We start from the raw sequence: 25,581 nt of genomic DNA, 5'->3' as shown, positions 1-25,581 counted from the left end.
CGCAGACCACTTTGCCACATTCCAGCTGAACATAAAATTTAAATATAAAACATAAATATGTAACCCATATCCCCCTCCCCCCCCCCCCACAGATGCCATATCTAGGGTGTAGTGAGGGCTGGCTACATGTGCTTTGGTGGTGCGTACCTGCCGGTAACAGGAGGGCCTGAGCTTCCCGGGGTGATGTTGGGGACACAGGACCAGGCTTCTGGGGTAGTTGCCTCCATTTCCTTAGTGATGCAGCGCCTCCATCCTCTATAACTTCCCAGGGATGTGGGGTAGGACCCTTATAGAAGAATAACCCTGGTCCCAGGGTGAATGCTCCAGAATCACACAGTCTTATGTAAAATCAGCAGTGTCTTTATTGTCTCTTATCTGGCACACAGCAACAGTAGTACACGACAGGTCATATGCCAAGGCACTCCAAAGGTACACCAGACCTCCTCCTCTTCTCCTCTCCTCCAGACTGTACTCCTGCAGGATGGTCTGTGGGGGCCTCAATACCCCCAATGCCCACCTCAGACGGTATCCTCTGGGTGGGGGTAGATTCTCCCCCTCAACCCCTCAGTAGGGTGAGGGGCATTGGTCCACTCTAGCTCTGCTCACTCTCCAAACTCATAGGACCATAGCCTCTCTCTCTGGTCCCAGGACAGAACTTCTCTCCTCCAACTCCCACATAACAAAGCCCACGTCCTCACAGGAACTGGCTACTAAATAGAGTCAGACCCACCCCTCATGATGTCAGCAGGACCTCCCCTCTGTCTCATGCCTGCAGCAGAGTCAGGGGCCTGCATCTTTCACTCAGGGCAGGGCGTGAAGGGGGAAAACCCATGATTACTACTGGCTCCTGCCCTTAACAGGACTTATCACAGTAGGAGAAAGATATATAGCCTGTTCTGTTTACAGGGGGCTACAAATATAACATACAACCATGGTCCCTGAAGTGCTGGAACTAGGCTTACAATACAGATATATATATATATCTATCAAACATAATACCGATTTATTAGTGACAGGTAGAGGTCATGGCAGGCTTGACCTTTATTAAAAGCGGTCACATGTACCCTTACTGTCACACTGAATATCAGATTAATTAGTATCCCCTAGAATTAAACGGGTGTGAATCTGAGATAAAGTTTAGTTTTTATTAGTATAAACAAAATAAAATAATTGGGGCAAATATAATCTCACCATACTAATGGTGAGAAAAAAACACCACAAACTAACAGGCTAATTCAAATGGTCATAGATATGAGGTCAGACAATTCAGATAATTGTCTACGTGGAAGTAGAAACCCTTAGATGGATTGTGGGTAAGGGTGGTTTATACATCTTTCAGCTATCAACTAAGGCCTAAGGTTAAGAACTTGGAAGTTATGAACTCAGATAGCGCTGCCTAGCTGCCAGGGTTGTATGGGTTAGTATGACCCTTCAATTACTTACTACCTTCACATATGGAAGCAGTAAAAAGAGAACAAATAGCGCACAGCCAGGGAGCCAGGTGGAGATAAAAAAATTCCATTTATTTCAGTGCATAGCTGATGACATCTTCACCCCGTTGGGGACAAAAAAAAATCTTTTTGTCCCCAACGGGGTGAAGATGTCATCAGCTATGCACTGAAATAAGTGGATTTTTTTATCTCCACCTGGCTCCCTGGCTGTGCGCTATTTGTTCTCTTTTTACTGCTTCTGGATTTCCCTTCATGGCTGGCACGCCACTTATTATTCCTGGAGATGACGCGAGTGGGTAAGAGACTTTAAGACTGCAATAGTTGAGTACTTTCATGTGTTTATTCATAGTGACTCACAGGTCTATATATTATACCCACTCCCACTGGTTTCTTCATGGAATTGTTATATACTGTAATTACAGTGTTTATCTGGATGAAATTATACTGGGGTTGAGCACCCTATTTCTCCTTGCTTTGGTCTATAGTTACCTTCACATATGGGGTGCCCTACTTGATACAGTACACAATCATTTTGTTCTCACTGTAGAGCTAACAGTGTATATACAATGCCAGTATATAGAATTGGTATCCTGTGAGTATTTTTTGGGCAGATATAGTCACCTAACGCTTCCCAACACCCATGACAGTGATTGTGGAAAACTCAGGAGTGCTGGTGACTAACAAGTTAACAACCTCTACTATAACACTGCTGCTACTATAGCCTAAGAGCCGCTCTGGTTGGCTGGTGTGGAGTGATAGTACCTAGGGCACTACCTTCAGCTGCTTGCTGGGACAAACTACTTGAGCGTAATTAAAGTGTATATATGCTGATTGGTATATCTGGGGCAGGGGCAGTTCACTTGTGTCTCCCGAAAGCCGTGAGGGTGTTTGTGAAACACTCGGCAGCACTGGTGTCGCTATATTTAGTCTATACATCTACTGGTGATTATTATTGTATCTGATTGGACTGAACTATTACCTTAGATGAAATATACACTTTGGGGGACTTACACAATTACCCCTGAGTCTACACAGATATTTAAACTACAAAGAGCTAGACCACTTACTATTGTTCTAATACACGTTTCCTAATAAAGGATTGATACCAGCATATCTTAGTTGTACTGTTATACCTACTTAGGACATCAGTACTAAATTAAAGTAGACTGAATTGACTGTAGTTTGAGGTATTGTCTCGTTTCTAATGGATAAGAATAACTTTGACATTGCTAAATTGTTCTGGAATTGTCCTTCCTGCTCTTTTAGCAACATGTAAAGAGCTTTGTAGGGTTTTCTCTACTTCTTCCCAGCTTCTTTAATGATTGTAGTTGTGATTCCATCTGCAGCAGGTGCACTTCCATTCCTCATAGATTTGGTTGCCTTTGATTCTTGTACTGGAGGACGCAGAGTACATCATTGGTGGGGTTTTTTCGCTCTTCGTCTGCTTGATTATGGCCGGTGTCATTAATGTTCTTGTACAATTTCTTGTAGAAGTTATTCATTCAATTTATGATACTGTAAAGTAAGTCCACAATCTCTAGTTGTTGATCCGTTGTCTTGTTTGAGTGTGATGATTTGCTTCTTCACAATCAAAAGTTGCTGTTCCATCCACTTTAAACTTTTGTTATCTTTGATAGTTTTCTTCACCATATCGCAGTTCTATTTTCTAACCTCTTCAGATATAAGCTTGCAGATCATCTTGCACTGTTTTGTATATTCGGTATTTGTTCTTGCATCTTGGGATGGCTTAATTTATTGTTGTTTCCTCAGTAACTGCATTGTGTCTTCTGATATTTTCTGTTTTTTGTTAGTGATTTCTACAGTTTCTTCTGCGCTTTCAACTAAAATGTTCCCAAGTTTTTCAAAAATATTTAATAAAGGATTCTCCTGCATCTCGGGCAAGCAGGAGTGATTTTTCTGCTCTACTTGAAATCTTCTGCTGTTATTATTGAGTTATTTAAATCACCTTATGATTTCACCTCAAAATATGGATAGTGAAAAAAAAGCAATCAAGTTGATCAACTTGGTGACTATGGGGCCTATGCAGAAAGCAGCGCTAGAATAAATTGGAGAGTTTAAAAAAAATTAGCAGTAATGGAGAGTTTTTTTCTCCATATGCAGAAAGGGCATAAAACTGCCTCTCTGCATATGGAGAGTTTCAACCAGCGCTATAAGCGCTGTTGAAACTAGTGGGAAAGAAATCGATTTTTTTTTTTTCTCCACCAGCCGCGGAGCGCCAGCTGCTTGGTGGAGAGGAAAAATGTTGAAAATCGCGCCATTTTTTTGGCGTTCGCGGCTCTCTGCATACGGCAGAAAAAAACACTGGAGAGATTTCTGTTCTCTCCAGCCGCGCGGCGAATTTCAAGAAAAAAAATAAATAAATGGTGCTTTTTTTGAAACTTGCATTTTTCTGCTGCTTTTTGCTCGATTTTCGCCGGAAAATGGCGAGATTGCTATTAGCGCTGCTCTCTGCATGAGGCCCTATATATGTAAAAGGTGTACTAGATAAATTGATTAGTATCTTCAATCATTTGTGATAATTAGTGGGTACAAAGTGTGATTAGAAGTGACATACAAAAGATGTAGTGCTAAGAGGAGTCCTCCTAGAGTAAATCAAATATTCACACCACTGTTATAAAATATAACGTTTATCAGAAACCGGATTAAAACATAAATCACTAGGTTTAAAATTAGTACATAGGATATATTCTCCACAATGGAGAGAATCAGTGGGACACTATCAGTAAATATCAGCTTAATAGCCCATTCAACTAATGCGTGTCTCCAGTGATGTGAACTTCCACGTTTCCACAGTGAGGGTAGAGGTGCTTATAATATGCACTTAACGCAAGGGATCCTATGATGGAGGTGTTTATAGTGTTGAGAACACTAAATAGAGGGACTGCCATCATTTTTTGTCAAGATATAAACAGCAGTCTGAATCCCTACATTATGAAGACAGACTCATGTGTATGGATACTGATACATTATTGTCTTTATAAAATGTTTAATATACTTATGGGGGAGGGGCACACAGCCCACTGCTTCCATGTACAAAAAATAAAGTGCATATAATCATATTTTGGGAAGCAGACAAATGTAGTACCATCACATATTTAATTAATCAAACTCTTAGTATGGTCTAAGAAATATTCTTATAGATAATAGAGGGTGACGTAAATTGCACAAATTGGTGCTTAGATTCATTGCATACTGTACCTGGTGTTTTATGCAGCCTTGAGTCAAGAGTAAATCGAACTGCAGTTTGACCAAACGGGGACTGTGCCAAACTTGATGTTTTCTTCAAGGACTCAAAAGCTGTGCGCTGTTCATTATATGTGCCTGGGGCTGGGGTGATTGATTTCACAGGTAGAAATCTCTAGTGTAGCCGAGAAAAAAAATGCTGATGAAAGACTTTAAAATAACCAGCTACTACATAGCCAACAGAGTATTTTGGTGACATTAATAAATTTCAACCCCACAGCAAAGATTTGCAGAGCCCTCCAGAAGAGAACAGATTAAGAAAGCTAACACTCGGGCAATTGAGTAAATTATGTTTGTGTATGAGCAACTTTACAAAGTATTTAACCCATTTGTAGCCAAAATTAGCATTACACACAGTATGAAGCAAACAGGTTTAGACATTTAATCACTTCACTGGATGGGTAAGTAATGTCTTATTGTATGTATGCAGTTAACAGTTCATTAAAGGTGCAGCTCCTGTTAGTTTGTAAACTAACTTTTTAAAACAACTTGCAATTAAATGCAATTGCCTTCCTAAAACGAATATTTGGCTATTAGTTTTTTTTAGGGGGAAAAATATAACTTGTTTCATCTGGACGCCTGAATGGAGTGTTTATCTTTTATCAACATCTAGTGCCCCTGTACCTTTTGCTGGTAAACCAAAAACACTCCATGTGTCAATTCATTTTCTTATGTTTATTTTTTTTTTAATTAAAAGTATATAAAAAATGCACCTTAGATGCATTTTACTCTAATATGTTCATGGCCATTTTAATTCTATTGAATATGAGAAAATGAAATGTGAAAGGCACATTTTTTGTGTTATATGTATAAATGGTATAAATTGAAAAAAAAGTATTTTCTTCTTTATTATGTCTTTTGTATTTATTAATATAGAAACAAAAAGTCTTGTTTTGTTTTTTTTGTCTGCACACCAATAAATAAAACAATGTTCTATATAAAGAAATGTAGGGAAAAAAGCAAATCGCAAGCATAGCTACTTTGCAATGTAGGTAAGCAAACATCAAGTGGAGTTTGTTAAAGTGTATTGATATAAACACATGCATTTATGCATACAAAGAATACACAGGGGGAACAAAGCTGTGAAAAACACTTTCGAATAGATAAAAGTTTATATTTATTAAATGAATGGCTGTAAGGTGTCTTCCAGCGCTAGAAAATGTCTTGTGCTATAGCAGTGCTTAGTAAATATGGTCCGGCAGGCAAAACGGCTGCAGTTATTTCACAAAAGCCACACGTTCTTGGTCATGGTCAGAATTTGGTTTCTGGTAGCCTCTTACTTTGGACTGTGAAAGAAATGGTGGTCGGGGAACATTTGCAGACTTTGACACACTTTCTCCTTTTTCAAAGTGGCGCATAATTTCATATTTTCCTGGTCCAGGGACACCCTGAAAAATTAAGATGAAAAAAAAAATGTAATTAAAGAGATACTTTGCTGCCAGAGAGATAAACTGTAGCACTTTGCAATGTGTTGATAATAATATGATTTTTTTTTATTTTTTTTTTAAATCTGTGCAAACATGAGCTCATTATTAATTTTGACGTCTATTGCCAAATGAATGTTATATAAACTGTGGGATTTTAAGTGTGTTTTACGCTCAGGCCTATGAAATAAACTGGATTTGAGGCCCATTCCACACTTTAATTATTAATTCATAAATGAAAAAGTAGACTGTGTGAAACTGTAACAGTCGACACTGAGCAAAAATGATTTTATTGTACAAGGTCAATATCATGACACCGTTGTCCATAATTACTAGGTGGCGATACGCAATCATACTAATTCTGGAGCAGGAAGATGTCTTATGGCAAAGCACCACTTAGTAAACATGAGTTTTATGAGCTTAGATGGGAAAGAAGGAAAGAAACAAAAGGCCCTAGAAGTAGTAAAGAAAAGATAAAAACTGTTATTTAACTTAAGGCAAATTGTACAATAGCATTCCAGCCCTGCATTGAAAAGATGGGTGGAACTAGAGGGGGCGGTTTGTGCCCCGATAGAGCTGAAATCATTAATTTGGCTCCTCAAAACAGCGCATGTAGGCACTGATCTACCGCTGTCCTCTATGACCAACTCGTTGTCGGTATTGAACGCATCAAAGCACAGACACTCTTTTACCACTAAAAACTCCCTGATGTCCCCCATATGGGGAAATCTCGACTTTGCTCCGGGCCTGCTCTATGGCAGCACTTCTATTTGGAAAAAGGTTGGATACTTACGTCTGAAGGACCTGGAGGGTAATAACAAGAAGGTCAAATCGTTTGAACATATTAGATCCGAAAAGAATGCCCCTCATTACGAATTTTTTAAATACCTTCAGGTCAGAGCATTTTACAATAAATTAGCCCCCTACCCAGCGCTGACTAATTTTGAAAAGCTCTGTCTGGCAGAATCAGACACCGCGGGACCCACATCACAGCTATACAGAGAAGTGGTTGGTTCTGAGGATCCCCGACAGAGACACCCGAGGTATAGAGCCCAATGGGAGTCGGACCTGGGTGAGTCTCTCGAGGATGAGGACTGGAATGATATCTACCTAGCCACTGCTAAAAGCTCAATTAGCACCACATTAAAGGAGAATGTGTATAAAGTCCTAATGGGATGGTACCACACCCCACTAAAATTATCTAGGTATGTGCCGGGACTCTCCCCGCTGTGCCCTCGACAGTGTGGAGAGTCGGCCGACCTGTTACATATGCTGTGGTCTCGCCCCTCTCTGGGAAGAAATTAGAGATTGGACTCAGAGGATCTTGGACCTCCCGATTCCCCTGGACCCATGGCTGTTCTTACTGAATAGGCCACTAGTGGGTTTAGCAAAAGCAAATAATAAATTAATCGGGCACTTTGCCCTGGCGACCCAATGCGAGATCGCAGCATTATGGAAACTTAATGAGATTCCTTCAATCCCAAAGATTCGGAACAGGATTTGGTTTGTCTGCCAGATGGAAAAATTAACGAGTCTGGTTAATGACACTGGCATCAATTATCTAAAGGTCTGGTTACCTTGGCTGGCCCAGTCAGACATCCCTGGGGTGGAGCATGCCACAATATGGCATTGATAGCTCTAGATGCATTCTCCTTTGATTGGATCAGAGAGTTTCCCATACCCACGCTGAGAACACCCAACATAAAAGCAATAGGGCTCGAAGTCGGACGGTTGTTAAGGGCAGGATTGTATGCTCTGACGGGCAGGTTCTGGATGGTCCAGTTGATGAGGCCCCCCCCCCAGTCTCCCACCTCGCTATGCTCTTGCCTCTTCCTACCGACCCCCCATCTGCCCTCCCACCGTCACCCCCCCCCCTTCCCCACTCTATGGTATGTTATGGTATGTTACGTATGGTCTTTTTGAGAATTGGTGGTTGAATGTCGTGGTGTCTTGTTTTGTCATAGTCTGTCTTGTCTTGTGGTGTCCTGTTGTCATTTATAGCACAGCGTAATATTGTTGATGATTGTATGAGCGATATACACAGTGCATATGTTCATGCTATGTTATAATTGTATCTGAACATTTATGAATAAAAATTCAAGTTAAAAAAACAAACTGTTATTTAACAAATAAATTACATGCATTTTTACTCTTTCTTTTTTTACTGAATTCAGTCAGAGCAAGTTTTCCATATCAGGTATTCATGTGGGAGGCATTTTGCAAAACATTTCTGGGATGGCAGCAGTAAGTATTGGTATTACCGAGTTCTTAAACTGTTTAATCCTGTTGATGCCAATGAGCCCTGCTAAGCATTGTGGTTGCAGTCTCTTGTGACAGAAAAGTGATTGGTGATTGAGCTACTCGAGCCAGTCATTGCAATTGACACAGAGAATGTATTAACAGAGTGACTAGCCTGAAATAGGTGGGTCACGGCTTAAAAACTTATAAAGCAGATAAAACTTAGGACACCTACAAACAACAGCTAACTTAACATTCCCAAAGTGAATAATATTCATAGCCTCTAAATTACAAATGACACACCAAATCGTTGTAAATTTTAATCCTTAAGGTGCTCTTATAACAATCCCTTAATATCATGAGGGCCGGCATGCCAGAGGCCCTTACAGTATGTAGGGAACGTCATGTTTTTAATGCTTGTTTTCTAGAGGGAGATCGCGTTCACCACTTTGATGGTACAGAATTGGAGGCCCTGATGTTTTAAGTCACTAGGTCTAGGGGCTGCTCACTACCCCAATCGATCACGTGGTCGCTGTCCTGGCATACTGTATGTTACTTACATGAAAGGAGCTGGGAATGTATAATTTGGGGACATGTGTAATATGTCAATGACTGTAGTTCAGAAGCACACTCCAATCAACATGAAAAAGGGTTTTATATACATGAGAAAATAAGGCAGTAAACTACAGGCTGCCGGCTTCAAAACTGGGATAAAACAAAATAATGAATCACATTAATCAAAGAAGACAACTCCACTGATTTCAATTGGAAGGTTTTTCCTTGATAAGTCTGGTGCAGTCATTTTGCCCCATTTATGACACACACATACAATAAAAAAAAGTCTCTTGATACTGTATACTTGTACAATACATATCCCCTCATGTTTTCAAGGCACCCTCCCACTTACACAGCATCCCAGCTGTAAAGGTAAGATGAAAACACCACACGAGAATAATCAATGAAAATGTCAATCACTTTAAATCATTCTATTTTAATTTAAACCAATAGGGGTTTCTTATTTCATAGATCTGGTGCAGTGTTTTCGCACTGGGGTTTGTCCCAGTTTGTAAAATGGGAGGCTTTGATAAATGACTCGGCCTGCAAATGGTACATATTTTCCAAATGTGAGGACTGCTGAAAGTCATAGAAGTACCTGTACAGTATAGTTATATACGAATAACCTCAGCACTCAAAATGAAGGGAGAATGCAAGAATTCTGCAAAAAATCGAAAAGGTGTATTGATGGGTAAATGAAAAATGATATGCAGTCATAAGCAAGACATTCCATCTGAATAAGACGTGAGAGAGAACCGTAACCGCTGATATTCTGAGCACCCAAAGGTTATCACTAAACACGGGAAAACTCTGTGGTCTCCAAGTCAAACTTGCGTAGCTCACACTAGCAAAAACATATATACATAGAACTAACAAAATATGTACATGGCAAGGGCACTTATGGAAACATATATACAGGGAGTGCAGCTATATATCTGCAGCAGAATGATAAGAACACATCACACATAATAACTACACAGCAAAAAGTACTTATCTGCAATCACTCTACTATGCAAATGAAGAGGTATCAACCACACAATGCGGTGCAGGGGGGGAGGGGGCAAACGTTTTCAAGCTTGCTTAGCTCTTCTTCTGTCCAATTCCCACATACTGTATAAGGCCTCGGCCATGTTACCTGCTGGCGTGCTGAGGCGCGCTGAGGCTCAGGGAAAGCGGGTGCTTTCCCTGGCCTTAGTCAGCGCGCCATCAGGGGGCGTGGCGGAGGCGGGCCGGGGGCGGACCAATGACGTCACGGAGCTGGTTCGCCCTCATTGGGCGAACCGCTCACGTGACCGGCCCTGCACGCCGGCAAGCGGGGAAATCTAAAATTCTGGTAAGACCTACGCTTCCGCGCGCTTGCGGAAGCATAGGCGAGCCCCTACTAAAGCCGCTCTAATTGCAGCTGTATGGGCTCAGTGCTTCCCTGAAGATTAAAGCAAATGAGAAAAACACATGTTTCAGACAGATCTGCAACTCTGCTTTTCACCATTATCTCTTAGCATACAGTACAGTGCTTCCACTGCAGCAAGAGAGTCTGGGAAATGACATGCAAATGAGCACACAGTGTCACCTTTTGCTTCAAATCCATTTTGACATGGACATTAAAGAAACTAATCAAGCAAAACAAGAGTCTGTAGGATAATTGGAAGGATACTTGCGGTATTCCTGCTGCTGTAGTGTCCTTCCGTAACACACTATTTTGTATTTGGACCTCTTGGGGTGGTACTTTTTCCTGTGCACTAGTGAAAAACACACACGCAATTTCTAATATAGAAGTGCTGTCTGATTTGTATATATACTTATACAGCATGTTTCTGTGGAGGATTATGAAATAAAGTTGTCTCTTTAATTGTTGGGATTAAAAATGGGGATTGCATTACTTGTTTTCTTCTATAATAAAAACTATCTAGCATGGCTAAGTTTCTTTGTACTTACTGTAGCAGCACCTAGGCTCATTCTAAGTGTAGATATGATACACACCTATGCAATGTAATTGAATGCAAATGTCATAGTTAATCACTGAAACAGATTACAAAAGAGGCTGTGAAAACAGGAGGTTAGATAGTCATCACTTCCTTGTAATAGTATAGGTGAAATGTAGATAGATACAACTCTCTGCTTAATGGAAGAGGGACAGTCTGTATCAGATATTACCTCAGCTCAATTATTCAAGTCTATAGCCATGGTTATATGCAAAATCTAACCAGATCTCCTGTCAGTTGCAAGAATGTTTCTTCTTTTTGTGTTGCTATTAAGTAGCTGGTGGCTTTATATATTCGACATAGCTTGGCTAGCATAGATTGTTTTTGGTGTGTACACATTCAGCAGTTGGACTCTTATGTTACCCATGGTCCCTCCCTCCTCTCTCATTCTCTCCCCCCTCCTCTCTCATTCTCTCCCCCCCCCCTCCTCTCAATCTCTCCCCCCTCCTCTCTCATTCTCTCCCCCCCTCCTCTCATTCTCTCCTCCCCCTCCTCTCTCATCCACCTCCTCTCTGATTCTCCCCCCTCCTCTCTCATTCTCTCCCCCCTGTCTCATTCTCTCTCTCCCTCATCCCCCTCTCAGTCCATACCTGGCTGTGGAGTGCAGAGGGAGTGTTCTTTCCTGGCGGGCAGCAGACCGCTGGGGCAGGCTCCATCCTCTGCCATCCTCCTCCTCCTCCTCTGCTGTCGCCATCCTCATCCCTTTTTAGCCACTAGGAAAACTAGGCGGCAACATGTGCCGCCCCAAAAATGTTGCTGCTCTAGGAGGCCGCCTAGTTGGCCTAGTGGTTCAACGGGCCCTGCTGTTACCCCTACAGCATACATACATATATACAAAAGATGTGACGGTGGCTTGACAAGGGGTCATCACTGAGATTTTGAGACTTTGTGAGGCCTACTTATTAGGTGCACCCATGGCGTAGTATTTTAAAATCAACGCTCTATGATTCACTATGAAATTCCAATAATGCCCATTGTCAAGGTCTAATACCTGAAAAATGTTTACAATGTATTATTTCCAAGGTAAGATTATTTGAAGACATTTCAATACTGCATATGGTTACGGACGTAGGGCTAGAACTTTTATATAACTAAACCATTAGACACATTTTTGCTGTATTACCTATATTGCTTTACAAAGTAATGACGTGCGGTGCAGACCACTTTGTCAGAAAAGGGTTCAAGAGGAGAGGACACACTTTTAATCATGAAACCAACATCTTTTGTGCTCAAAAATGAATAGCTTGAATGTAGGTGCAATCCCTCATACTCTCTCCATAAGCCTTTTATTAAGTAATTTGAAAGGCCTTTTCTCATGTTTCCCACAGGTATTCTTTCATTTCTTTTTATACTTTAATACTCAGGTTTTTTAGGTGTTTGGAATCGGTTAAAAGGGTTATTTCCTCTCTCTGTTCCTCTGTTTATTGATTAGGTATTAAGAGATTAAATTAAAAAGAGTGCTACATATTTGGAGTTTAATATCCTCTGTATGGTTAACTCAGAAGAAGTTTTTTTTTGTGTGAAGGGGCTGCATCTTTAAATAGAATTCTAACTAAATTAGCTAAATATAAAAAGAGACCCATGGAAGTGAAGAAGAGCCCAGAGAAGACTGATCAATATCTGTAATTCACAGCCCATTACTCATGCTGCATTTTGATTAAGGAGATTCAAAACACAAGATGACTTAACTGGAAAATGTAACACCAGTTATTGTCTTAGCACGTGCTTGCCATCTAAATGTGTAGCAAGAGTAGTTAAGCAGATCTGAAATCTCTTCTGTAGATGTTATTCCAGGATATCTATTACATATTACAACACATCATGCACAACACATTATCACATACTGCAACACAGCAAGTGGCATGGATGAAACCTGCAGAAGTGATTTTACACTCAGGGTACATTATTCTTGGTTGGCTTGCTCGGGCAGGTAAAAAATGAATGTGGAAAATATCATTTACATTTATCAGCCCACTTGAAGGGCCAGAACATTTTAATGGTGTATGATATGCTGGCATGTACTAAATAAATTTACATTTGATACCTAAATGACTTCGCTCAATCTTAACTTGATTGAGTTTGGAGAATGCCCACTGCTTATAAAGTATTATTTGTTCATTTTCATAATTCCACTAAATGCACTTTCCCAGAGAATATTCATTTAATGAACATATCACCGTCTCAACTCTAACCGCAACCCTAAACAAAAACCATAAACCTACGGTGCACATATAACACTAACACTACACTAGACATAAATCCTAAATCTACCCTAAATGCAAACCTTACCCCAAAACACTACACTTATCCCTATGTAGCACCCTGCTAGAAGTTAGAAATCTCTGCATGTCAGCCCTTGTAACTGCCGGCAGTGTATGGGGTTAATCCTCACTAGGTACATATCCAAACTGTTTTTAATATGTTGCCTTCTAAAGGTGTGTTAGCCCCGCCTTATTTCTAGAAGTTGATAGAAAGGGTCATCTGACATGGTGTGACCACATTGCAATAATAAATCTGCCCAGTTATTGGGGTGGGTTGTTTTCTACACACCCCGGGTATAAAAGGTAAACATTGCTGAGGAAGGTTCTAGCTCTGGGTGAGGCAGTAGAGGGAAGGTTTGAAACAGAGCCACTCTAGCTACAGACCCCAAGGTAAGGGACACCTAAGGGCATATATTCTGCAACATGAAAACCAGTCCTGTTGATGCTCTGAATTTTCTGTTAGTAAAACCAGTTAAAAGTTCCTGGCACCCTCTCTATGTATTCATTACTCCTCGTACAAGCCAGCGTGGATCTTTTTACAGACTATAAATTTGAGGGCATCTTCATAGTCCTCCTTCCACTTACGCACTTCTGAGTTGAGACTCCCCGTCTCCTGGTGTGAGACAGGTGTGCAGACGTGCAGCATGACCTGATGCTGTGGGAGATCAGCAGCAGGAACCCAGATGTGGAGTGCTGTGGAGCAGTGGATGCAGTGTGCAGATGTAGCTCACAAGCAAGCGCTTTTCTGGCTGACAGAGGGAGTTCCCTGTGGAGCGTCTGTGCGTGGGGGAGGATGGCAGCAGGAGCCCGGTGCGGTGTGTTTGTGAGGCAGATCAGCCCAGCCCGTTACTGAAAGTGGAGATTTAATCTCTGCAAGTGAGAGCCGTTCCAGCACGCAGCACAGTTCTATGTGGCATATGGGGCAACTTGACATCCTGAGGACCTGTGTGCTGTACAGCAGCCAAGAGGAAGGTGTGCGTTTCAAGGAGAAGACCCTCTACAGAGTTAAGCCCCGAGGGGTTTTTGCTCACACTGGCCTGTGTGAGTATTGTCAGTAGTTTATCCGTCTAACTCTACCATCTCTGACTCTCAGTCACCACTATTAGTGGTTTTTTCTTATGAGAACTCACAGTGTGAATTACCTCTTTTCATAGTGTTAATTACCTATCTTCCTAATTTTGTTGTGTGTCTTATCCGCACTCCCATCGTTTCTCTATTTGTTATCAATTAATTCTTAAATGTAATAATCTACTGCGAGAGTCCTATAGTTTCTAACTTTCATGAACATTTTGTGATTTTCTGCAAGATATGATGAAAAATGAAAGCAGTCTCTTTTTTTCGGAACACAGTGTATTTACATAATTTATAATTAGTATAGTATTTATAATTTATATATATATGTATATATATACACAGCCATGTGAAAAAGAAAGTACACCCTCTTTGAATTCCATGGTTTTACATATCAGGACATAATAACAATCATCTGTTCCTTAGCAGGTCTAAAAAATAGGTAAATAAAACCTCAGATGAACAACAACACATGACATATTACACCGTGTCTGTGGCGAAAATAGGATTAATCAGCTCATTAATAAAGAAAGTATGCTCGGCTGATTAATCCTAATTCGCGTTGCGACTGAAGAGGTTAAATTTATGTGCACCACACATGTAGTATTTTCCCTTTTATGCATTGTTGTCCCCTTTTTGCAGGCTAGTCTCTACCTGCAGTGCAGGAGCCGTTCCATTAAGACTGCTAACTCAGGAACGGAGTGAGCCAGCACCCTGATTTTTGGTGTGCAGCCTCAGTGTAACCCCCCAAGCACACACATATTAAAAATATAACTGTTAGACAAGTTGAACAGATATTTTTATTAAAGTGTATTACTGTGTGCAATTTAAAAAGTCAGGACAGGAAACCTTTTCCTGTCCGCCTTTGTAAGTGAATGCATTAAGGAACAAATGTTATGCATACATGAGCTAGGGGTATTTCCCTCTCCAGCTTCAAAAGCCCCCTGTTGAGGCAATGCTTATGGGTCTAGGGACGTGTGGGAGATTAAAGGCCCCAGAGTCTTAAAGTGTGACTTAACCGGGATGTTTCTGAGTATCAGATCCTGTTACTCATCCTGGATTTTCACACCTTGGGACCAAACTCCAGACATTGCATCCCCAGAAATGAGGGGGGCCTTTTTACTCAGCAGTGCTACCAAGCTGCTCACTGAGCATGCTCAGAGCTACCCGGGCTGGCCTTAGGATTTTCCCACGTTACATGGCAGGCTCTGATAGGAGGAAGATAATTCCTTGCCAATAGGATGAGGCTAATGAAAAACTCCAAGGACCCCTGACCTTAGAAAAGGCCTGTAACCCTCATTCCTGTGGTTGTTACCTGATTTCTTCAAGCGGATAAGATCTAAGTACAGCGGCTGCGATTCCAGAACGCAAGGTATTAAAAACATCTCAACAAGGAAACTAGCCCTGCTTCAGGATTTCGTTAGCCCTGAGGATTCCGGAACGAACCCCAAAAAACCAGAACAAACTTTTTACATTTCAAGGAAATAACGGGCTGGCAGCTTGCGCCCCTTGCAAAAGGACTGCAATTTAAAAGAATTTATTTCTGTGCTTTTCGTTCACTGGACCATTTATCCCGTTCCCCCATTTAAGTAAGTGTTTTATTAAGTGTATTCTGAAGTTGTCTTGTGTTTGTCTAACAAGGAAATAACTGACAATTTATTTTGCTTAATTTGTTTGCTCAATCGAGAACCCCCAAAATATAAAAAATTGTTGATAAGTTCTGTCCATCATGACAGTGTCATGATTTATTTAACAAAAATAAAGCCAAAATGGAGAAGTTATGTGTGAAAAACGAAGTACTGTACACCTTTACTGCTTCCATAGGAATTAAGATGCTAAGTAGCAGACAGGTTCTGCTAATCAAATGCCCTTGATTAATTGATCGTCAGCAAGTGTGACCACCTCTATAAAAACTGAAGTTTTAGCAATTTTTTGGTCTTGAGCATTCCCGGTGTTTGTTAACACAATACCAAGGAGGAAAGACATCAGCAATGATCTTAGAGAAGCAATTGTTGCTGCCCATCTATCTGGAAAGGGATATAAGGCAATTTCCAAACAATTTAAAGTCCATCATTCTACAGTGAGAAAGATTATTCAAAAGTGGAAAACATTCAAGACAGTTGCCCATCTTCCCAGGAGTGGACGTCCCAGCAAATTCACCCCAAGGTCAGACCGTGCAATGCTCAGAGAAATTGCAAAAAAAAACAAGAGTTACATCTCAGACTCTCCAGGCCTCAGTTAGCATGTTAAATGTTAAAGTACATGAAAGTACAATTAGAAAAAGACTGAACAAGTATGGTTTGTTTGGAAGGGTTGCCAGGAGAATGCCTCTTCTCTCAAAAAAAAACATGGCAGCACGGCTTAGGTTTGCAAAGTTGTATCTGAACAAACAACAAGACTTCTGGAACAATGTCCTTTGGACAGACGAGACCAAAGTGGAGATGTTTGGCCATAATGCACTGCGCCACGTTTGGCGAAAACCAAACACAGCATATCAGCACAAACACCTCATACCAACTGTCAAGCACGGTGGTGGAGGGGTGATGATTTGGGCTTGTTTTGCAGCCACAGGACCTGGGAACCTTGCAGTCATTGAGTCAACCATGAACTCCTCTGTATACCAAAGTATTCTAGAGTCAAATGTGAGGCCATCTTTCCGACAGCTAAAGCTTGACCGAAATTGGGTCATGCAACAGGACAACGATCCCAAGCACACCAGCAAATCTACAACAGAATGGCTGAAAATCAAAGGTATCAAGGTGTTGCAATGGCCCAGTCAAAGTCCAGATCTCAACTCGATTGAAATGCTGTGGCAGGACCTAAAGAGAGCTGTGCATAAACAAATGCCCGCAAACCTCAATGAACTGAAGCAACGTTATAAAGAAGAGTGGGCCAAAATTCCTCCACAGTCATACAGAAAACAATTACTTCAAGTTATTGCTGCTAATGGTGGTTCTACAAGCTATTGAATCATAAGGTGTACTTAGTTTTTCACACATGGCTTCTCCATTTTGGCTTTATTTTTATTAAATAAATCATGACACGGTGTAATATGTCATGTGTTGTTGTTCATCTGAGCTTGTATTTAGCTAATTTTTAGACCTGCTAAGGAACAGATGATTGTTATTATGTCCTGATATGTAAAACCATGGAATTCAAAGACGCTGTACTTTCTTTTTCCCATAACTGTATATGTGTGCGTATGTGTGTGTGTATGGGTGTAAATGTGTATATATATGCACAAAATCAATCATAAAGAGTTCTTCAAACCTTGCCCTCCCGCTCCCCCCCCCCCCCTTTGACATGCAGCCCACGTGCAAGAGTCTGCCTGTGGTACCAGCTCTGACCTTTCACCTCGTTCTCTCAGGGCAGAGGACATCAGAGCTGGTACTGCAGGAATCCTGTACGTGGAGCACAAATTCTCTGAACCCTACCTTATCCTGGACTAGGTAGGGAACCTGGGGGGTGGGGGGGCTTAATATTTGGGGAGTGTCAATCATACTCTCCAACCACAAATTATGTCTTCCCTTAGGCAGAAAGAGGGGGTCAGAAACTGAGAAGGAAAGGAGTGTGCTCCTCTCTTTAGAGATTTAATTTTAACTTCCATTTCTAGCATTTCACAAGAACACGGACGGGGTTAAAGTCAGCATTGTACATGGCATGTTTCTGTCTTGCTCCTTCCATTCTGCATGCTTTCTCTTCTCAGTAGGAAATTGGCAGATTGCTAGTGACACAAATAATTGACCCTATTAATGTTATTATGTATACATGTAATCCTTGATTCACTGGTATGCCACCCATTTCCATTTCTTTTATGGGATTATTTGGTCTAGTAAAGACATAGAGATGTGGGCCCACTTCTGTTTGACAAGAGTCTAGTGTTCAAATTGGCTGAGAAATAGGAGCAGCGCTGTAATTTCTTTGCATTGTATCTTTCACCAAATATTCCTTGCAGTACATAGAAAATCTTCTGAGCATCCATAGATTGAAGTAAAGGAAAGTTTGTCCCTACCAGTGAAGACATTTGTTAGTGTGCAATCCTTGTAAACAAGCAGACAGAGTGGGATTTTATTTTAACACGTCAGTATATTCAGTGATCATTAAGATTTGTTTATCACAAGAGAAAGCAATAGAATGAATGAATGCAATTCCAAACGGAAATGTACAAGATGTAATTGGGAAATATTTTTCTGGGCAATATCCATGTTAATAAACTACAGCCTGTCTGCTTTGCAGTGCCCTATTAATACATTCTGTGCTTGTAGTATTTGCAATTACATTGTATGCATTATAGCTGAAGCCATGTCTGAATTACTACAAAAGGGAAAAGACTAACAAAGATGTTTGTGTTTTTTATATTTCTTTATAGTTTTTTTCTCATGTAAATTACAGGCAGTGACAATCATAATATGTTTTTTGTTTGTTTGCTTGTTAAATTATTTTACCATGAAGATTCTCAGAGATATCAATCTCATTTTAAAGTACATATCAGGAAGTCATTATGCTGTTTGTACTCAGACTAATGTACTGTAAGACTTAGATGCGGCTTCTAGGAGAGTTAGATACTCCATGATCAAAAGGGACAAGTCTCCCTCTGATTATGGGGGTTACCTCTAAGCACCCAGCTGTAAATCTGCTTTAGCAGCCTCTGTATATTTGCAGGGTGTAGGAAAAGACCCCCCCTAAATCGAAAACAGAGTCTTACCTTTAAAAAAATCTTTGTGGGTTTCATCCATTTAGAACCACACAAATACCCTGGCCTAGACGGCAATAGGGGTGGACAACACAGGTGGTCCCCTAGGGCTCCACATCTTAAGGGGTCCCACACAACCACCTATGTCTCATTTCAGGACATAACTGAAAGAAACTGAGTAGGAGGTAGCTCTACGGTATATTGAAACGGTGACTGGCTGCCAGCTCCCACATTTCTACCCCTTATTGTTCCGGTTACTGCAGTATTAAAGTGATTTCAGTGACCATGCAAAATTTCCGTATAGGTTGTTAAGGTCACGACCCACAGACAATCTTTGGCTTCATGCAGAGATGCATCATGCTCCTCTCCTTCCTTCACTGGCAGAGTGGTATGTGTGACCTGAGGACAATCAAGTTTAAACCACTCGCAGACATGTTTCAACCTTGATGAAACCATGAAACATGTCTGTGAGTGGTTTAAACTTGCTTTGCTAGTCCCATGCTGTGTTTAAAAGCTGTGTGAACGACGATACCTCAGCTTAAATGGGCTCCATGTGAATGGATATTCCAGGCAAAAGGTGACACATTGTGTGCTCATTTGCATGTCATCTCCCAGAATCCCTTGCTGCAGTGGGAGCGCTGTATGCGAGGTGATAATGGTTGAAAGGCCGGGTTGCAGACCTGTCTAAGGTGTGTGTGTGTGTGTGTGTGTGTGTGTGTGTGTGTGTGTGTGTGTGTGTGTGTGTGTGTGTGTGTGTGTGTGTGTGTGTGTGTGTGTGTGTGTGTGTGTGTGTGTATACAGTACATGTATATATACACGCACATGTAAAAGGAAAAAAAGGGAGAAAAATATTAGGAAAATAAAAAATATGTTTTAGACGTGAACTAGCACCATGTAAAAAAAGACAGAAAATGTATAACTATTGCAAATGTATATTGCCTTGCAGCAACTGAACTATATTAGAACAAATAATTGCAATGTGATAAGGGTGAAATAATGCAAACTAATGTGAAAATGCTGTACACATCTGTAAAATAAGCATCTGATACTCAGGTACAAAATGTTACAGTAATGTAACATGCACAATGATAGATAGGTATAAATTGCATAGAAAGACAATGATGGGTGACAATGTAATGATGTGTGAGCAAGCTGTCCCTGGTGTATAGGGGTTGGCCAATAAGAGTATGACAGGTGCCATTAGCCAACATATGGTGTCACCTTGTAAAGGGTCAGACAGAGCACCATCCAATGATGATAAGTGAGCAATTAAATTGCAGTGGCTGTTGTTCCTTTGACACAACCTGACCCAAGGGAGTCATAAGGGCACATATTTCTATACATTGATAAAGATGTATAAATTATTAGAGAACACCAAGCAAACCAAGTGGCTTTCTTACAAAGTTTTTCTGATGCTCATTACTGATCCTTATTTTATAAACAACAGTCAACTTCAACCACTTGCTCTCATGACTCATTTAATGATCTCCAGAAAATATAGTTGAAGTGATAGGGCAGTTAATCAAACAGTGTATAAAATAATGTATAGCCTAAGTTGAAATAAATATATTCTATTTTCCTATCCCAATCTCTAATAATAAAAGACTTATTTAGCCTATTCTACAGACTTTGTCACATGGTACCTTTCTGTGACTGTGGGAATAGGGAAATGTAATGTAAGAGAAAATCTGTTTTACAGTACATCTCAGATTACACCTGTTAAATAAACTTGCAAGGAAGTAGCATACTGTACAACAACCTGCAAAACAAATATAATTGTCACTTTTATCCATTAAAATCAACCTACAGTATATAGTTAAAAAAAAGGGGGGGGGCACCAGTCTCTCAATTGACCACCTTGCTACCCCAACCACAGAAAGTCAATTTCTCAGGCCAGTTATACTTTGGACTCAGTAATAAATGTTGTCTTAAGAAGGAGTGGCTCAGTGAGTAAAGGCACTGACTGGCACTGAGTTTGAAGAAGGGGAAACAGGTTAATTTCCCGGTGTCGGCTCCTTGTGACCTTGGGTAAGCAACTTTAAAGAGTAAATAGATTGTAAGCCCCACGGGGCAAGGGCAGTGGCTGCAAAATGTCTCTGTAAAACTAGCAGTGCTATACAAGAACATGCTATTATTATTATTATTATTATTATTATTATTATTATTATTATCTGTGTGCTAGATACACATTCCATAGTATCCTGACCTTTTCATTTATATAGCATTAGCATTTTATTGGCCACAATATAAAGATTAGAACATGATGCTAAACCAGCATTCCTCTACAAGGCTGGGTTTCCAAGAACATGTTATGCACTGTTGCCATGCTACTGTACAGTAGTTCTTACTACTTGGTACTCACAATGAAAGGAGCTAAATAAAGAAAATCACCCCCCAACAAGATTGACTAAATATTAAAGAAATATTGTATGTCAAGATTGACTAAATATTAAAGAAATATTGTATGTTTGAAGTGTCTCCTTCTGTCCTCTAAACACAATGTACTGTAAATGAACGAGACATTAACCTGCTAACACTCTCCTCGTCTTAGAGCAAATAATGTATAACTAAAACGTACACTGTATCACTCTACCTGAAACATTCATGTCATGTTTTGCTCTTCACAGTAAAAACCACAGAACAGTTCTTCCCCACGCAGTGTTTTCTTTCAATTGATATAGGAAGAGGCTTCGATAACAGTCACAGATGGAGGTGAGTAATAGTGGAAATGATCAGGTGTAACTCTTGGCACGCTATGATTTACAGGTCTACATTCTTTCAATTTTTAGTTGGTTAAATGCAGGCACTCCTACCCCATGCTGCTTTATTTTGGAATGCTCATTTGCAGGGGAAGTGAAACAGAAGTTACTGTATAATTAATCTTTAAGATCACTTACGTTCAGAGCAAGCTTCAAAATGTCAAACTTGTATGTGGATGTTAATCGCAAGCTGTAAAGCTTATAACCTGGCAGCATTACTCTCTGCACTTTTTTTTTTTTTAGAATTAATTTATTTTTAATTAATATATATGTGCAGCATTTGATTACCTTTAATTAAAACTAATTGCCTACGCTGCAGATCGATTTGTTCTCCCGTGATCAATCTGCAAGGATCTACTTCTTCCTGCACGTAATGGCCGCCTTCTAGTTACAATCGATCCTTCAGTCAGTGTAACTCAGCAGCTACAAAGTATTCTTATATTACTAAGGTAACATTATTATTGTTACAGATTGCAGCTCAAACTGCTGGGAACACTGGCAACAAATTATCACAAACAGGAATATGTTGCAAACATCTTGCTCTTCTTGCACCTGCTATAGAACCCAAAGAATGCTCAGTATATTAAAACTCATTAAACAATATCATTACGAGTTGATTTTTTAAAATTTTTGTATGCAGTATTATCTAATACAGGGGAGCGCAAACTTTGTGAGCTGCACACCCCTGCCAACTCCCCCTCGCTCTCGGCCCCCCCCCCCCCTTCGCTTGTGTATGGCGTCAAATGACGCCACAGGGTCATGCAATGTCACGAGAACCCGTTTCCATGGAGATGGGCGTGTGATGTCACCCCGCATGACAGCGCAGCGTCATTTGACGCTGCGTTACCATAGCTACGTGTCACAGCGTCTGAATAAAGGTAAGTTTTATTGATGCAGGGGCCACACACGATCCCCCGGATTTAATTTAAATGCCTCTGGGAAGAGCGCAGGACCTCTGCAAGCGCCTGGCTCCCCCCCCCAAAAAAAAAATCTTACTGATCTAATACTACAAAACTGGTTTATTAAAAAAAAAATATGTAGGATATTTGAATGTTTTTCTCCTTCTAGTTTACCTTAAAGTGTAGTCCTCATACAGTAAATTCAGCTGAAACGTTTCATTGCTGTATGCAGCGGTGTCTATCATTGCTGCATGTTCTGAATTCATTTTCCCCTGAATGCAGTTGTACATGTTAAAAGCAGTGTAATTTCAAACATATTTCTAAAGCTCCTGGGAAATCTGGCAATACTGAGCCATGGCATAGCAATAACAGTTAATACTATTTTACTTGACCTGACTTCTGCCGTGCCTGTATATTCATTAGTTGCCTACGGCAGAATTGAAGGAAATAGAAGAAGACAATTAGAAAAAAGGAGGGACAGCGAGAGAAATGAACCCAAAAGTGCTCTTTCTACATGTCTAAAGCAATGTAATTATGCACGCACACATGCCTGATGTATAAGACATAATGATGCAGTTCTAGTGCTCTCTGTAGGGACACATTGAGATTTCTCCTAAAACAAAAATAGGTGGAAAACATACGTCTGGGATCTATTAGGTCACACTTGATTAGAAAGAAAATGAGCAATTTTGCTTTTAATTGCACATGCAGAAATAACAATCTTGACTGGTAGATTATGTTATAACTATAATTTATTTATGTTTAATTGCTAATTATAGCATTCAAGTATGGCCAGTGTATAAGGTAGCTTCAATATCAGTCTTTTTTTTTTTTTTTTTGCAAATGCATAATTGTTGCATAAAACAAAACAATTACAATAATAATAATAATGTATGATTAAAAACTACCATGAATTCTGAATAAAGCATGCAAAGAAAGCACAATAAATGAAAAAAAAAAAACACTATCTTTACTTGACTTCTGTGGGAGTTATTATGACGATGGGTCAGTATAGTGATATACAATTTACTAATCCAGCAGAACTGTAAAGAACATGTGAGAGAAGCAATGAACTAGCTAAGCTTATTAACATTAGTACATGAATACCAGGGAATATGTCACTGCAGGGGATGTGTTGCCAGTTTGATCCCAAGATTTATGTACCAGAGCCTGAGTAACACAGACATGAAACTATGCACCCCAAATCATGTAAATATCTGGCATAAAGATACAGATAATTTCCAAAACATAGAGCTTCTTTCAATAATCGTAATACAGTTATAACACAAACATGCTTTGAATAACTACTGTAAACTGTCTTACCATAGATGATGCAGAATGAGCATCAGTAGAAGTGTAGCAGATTTCATAGTGCCCGCTGATAACACAGAATATCCCAGAATGTCCCACCACCATACTGTAACACGCCAACGGGAGCAATACGCTGTGCTACATCTATAGCTGAACAATATCAACATCTTAACCATTATACCCCACATTCTGCCCATTGCTTTGACTAATGGCAAGGTTTGGAAAATTAGTAGCTTTCTCAACTAGCAGCATGAATAACTCCAGCTAAATGGCTGGCATTGAAAATAAAGAGTATTCACCAAGCCATACTTAAGAAGTGGTGTTTACACAGCACTGAATAAGCTACTAAATATTCAATAGGTCCAAGATTTCGCATCATCAAATCTGCTCTTGAACATGACAGATCTTCATAAATATAAAAAATAAATGAATGCAGCGAGCTTTTGAAACCTTACAGGTCTCTTATTCATGCACACCACTGCAGGCCTCAGGCGTATACAAAGAGATGCGCTGGTACCGGTACACCATAAACTGCTGGTTCAGTCTTCAACAGAAGAGGTGACTGCCATAGATTAGCCTGAGCTACAGATGTAGCCAGACTGCAGCTTGCTGAAAACAGAAAGTCAGATGACTGTGATTGTCCCGGTACCGGATGGATGACTGGTGCGGAGGGTCTGATATTGAAGCATGTATAACGATGCTCATCTTCGATAGGAACCGGTCTCGCAGAGTTAAGATAGAGGTATATGATCACCGACCAGAACCAGGGGACAAAGTCTTGTTAGAGATCTCGTAGTCGGGATGCAGGCAGAGGTCGAGGCAGGCGGTAGGAAAGAGAGGTCAGGTTCAGTTCCGGGGTTGGCAACAGGGAATCCACAGGAAACAGAACAGGTAACACGGCTGCAATACAGACAAACAGGAATCTGGAACAAGACTCAGGGCACAAGAACAAGAAACAGGACTAGTACTGTGAGGATTCGCCATCCTGGTGGTCGCAGACCGTCTCCTCACCACAATGAGCCTTCCGTGGCGGATGCCCAGCATGCGCGGTTCCATGGTCCCAGTGCGTGCGCGCGTGGACCCTGCGCACTCTGTGCTGCCGCCCGCGGATTCAGACCCCGCCCCCATCACTGTCACACGACGTGAACGTTCGTCCATCCTCCCTGCTGATGTGAGTCAGGCTCCGCCCTCTGACCTCTGTGATGCGCGCGGGTAAGCGCGCAACTGGTCCCGCCCCCTCTGGTCCCAGGAATCGGCGTGGGAGTGACGCGCAACCTAAACTCCGCCCCGTGGCTTCCGTGACGCGTGCAGGATGGCGCGCGAGCAGCTCCACACTCAATCCTGATTAGGCTGCCTCATAGGGCACACTTGTGTGCACCAGCAGCCAATCGAATTACACTTCCTGGTTCCGCCCTGGCTGGCTATTGGAGCCTCATCCTTTATATACCTTCATTCTACAGTCAGTCATTGCAGAGCATAGTCATTGTGCGCCGTGCCTTGCCACATCCTTGTTGCTTGTCCTGCCTTGCCTTGTTTTGTATGCTGTTAACCTCTTGTTGCTTGAACCTTGCTAGCTCCTTGGACTCCACTTCTCTCTACTTCTGATCCATCTTTACGACGATTCTCCAGTCTCCAGTCCTGACCTTGGCTAAGTACTCCAACGATCCGACATT

At 40.9% G+C, this 25,581-nt stretch overlaps 1 protein-coding gene across 1 annotated transcript in view; it reads right to left on the bottom strand.

Annotated features, from left to right (window-relative positions):
• STPG2 (sperm tail PG-rich repeat containing 2) overlaps positions 1-25,581 on the bottom strand; it is a 759,671-nt gene that overhangs the window by 548,980 nt on the left and 185,110 nt on the right. Inside the window, exons 8-9 of the mRNA XM_075609709.1 lie at positions 5,996-6,103; positions 4,671-4,830 (exon numbers count right to left, since the gene is read on the bottom strand). Of these exons, the coding sequence (XP_075465824.1) occupies positions 4,671-4,830; positions 5,996-6,103 (268 nt within the window). The remainder of the gene's footprint in view (positions 1-4,670; positions 4,831-5,995; positions 6,104-25,581) is intronic.

The sequence above is a fragment of the Ascaphus truei genome, chromosome 1 (assembly GCF_040206685.1).
Source record: "Ascaphus truei isolate aAscTru1 chromosome 1, aAscTru1.hap1, whole genome shotgun sequence".
NCBI lineage: Eukaryota > Metazoa > Chordata > Amphibia > Anura > Ascaphidae > Ascaphus > Ascaphus truei.
This window is presented reverse-complemented; position numbering and strand designations above follow the sequence as displayed.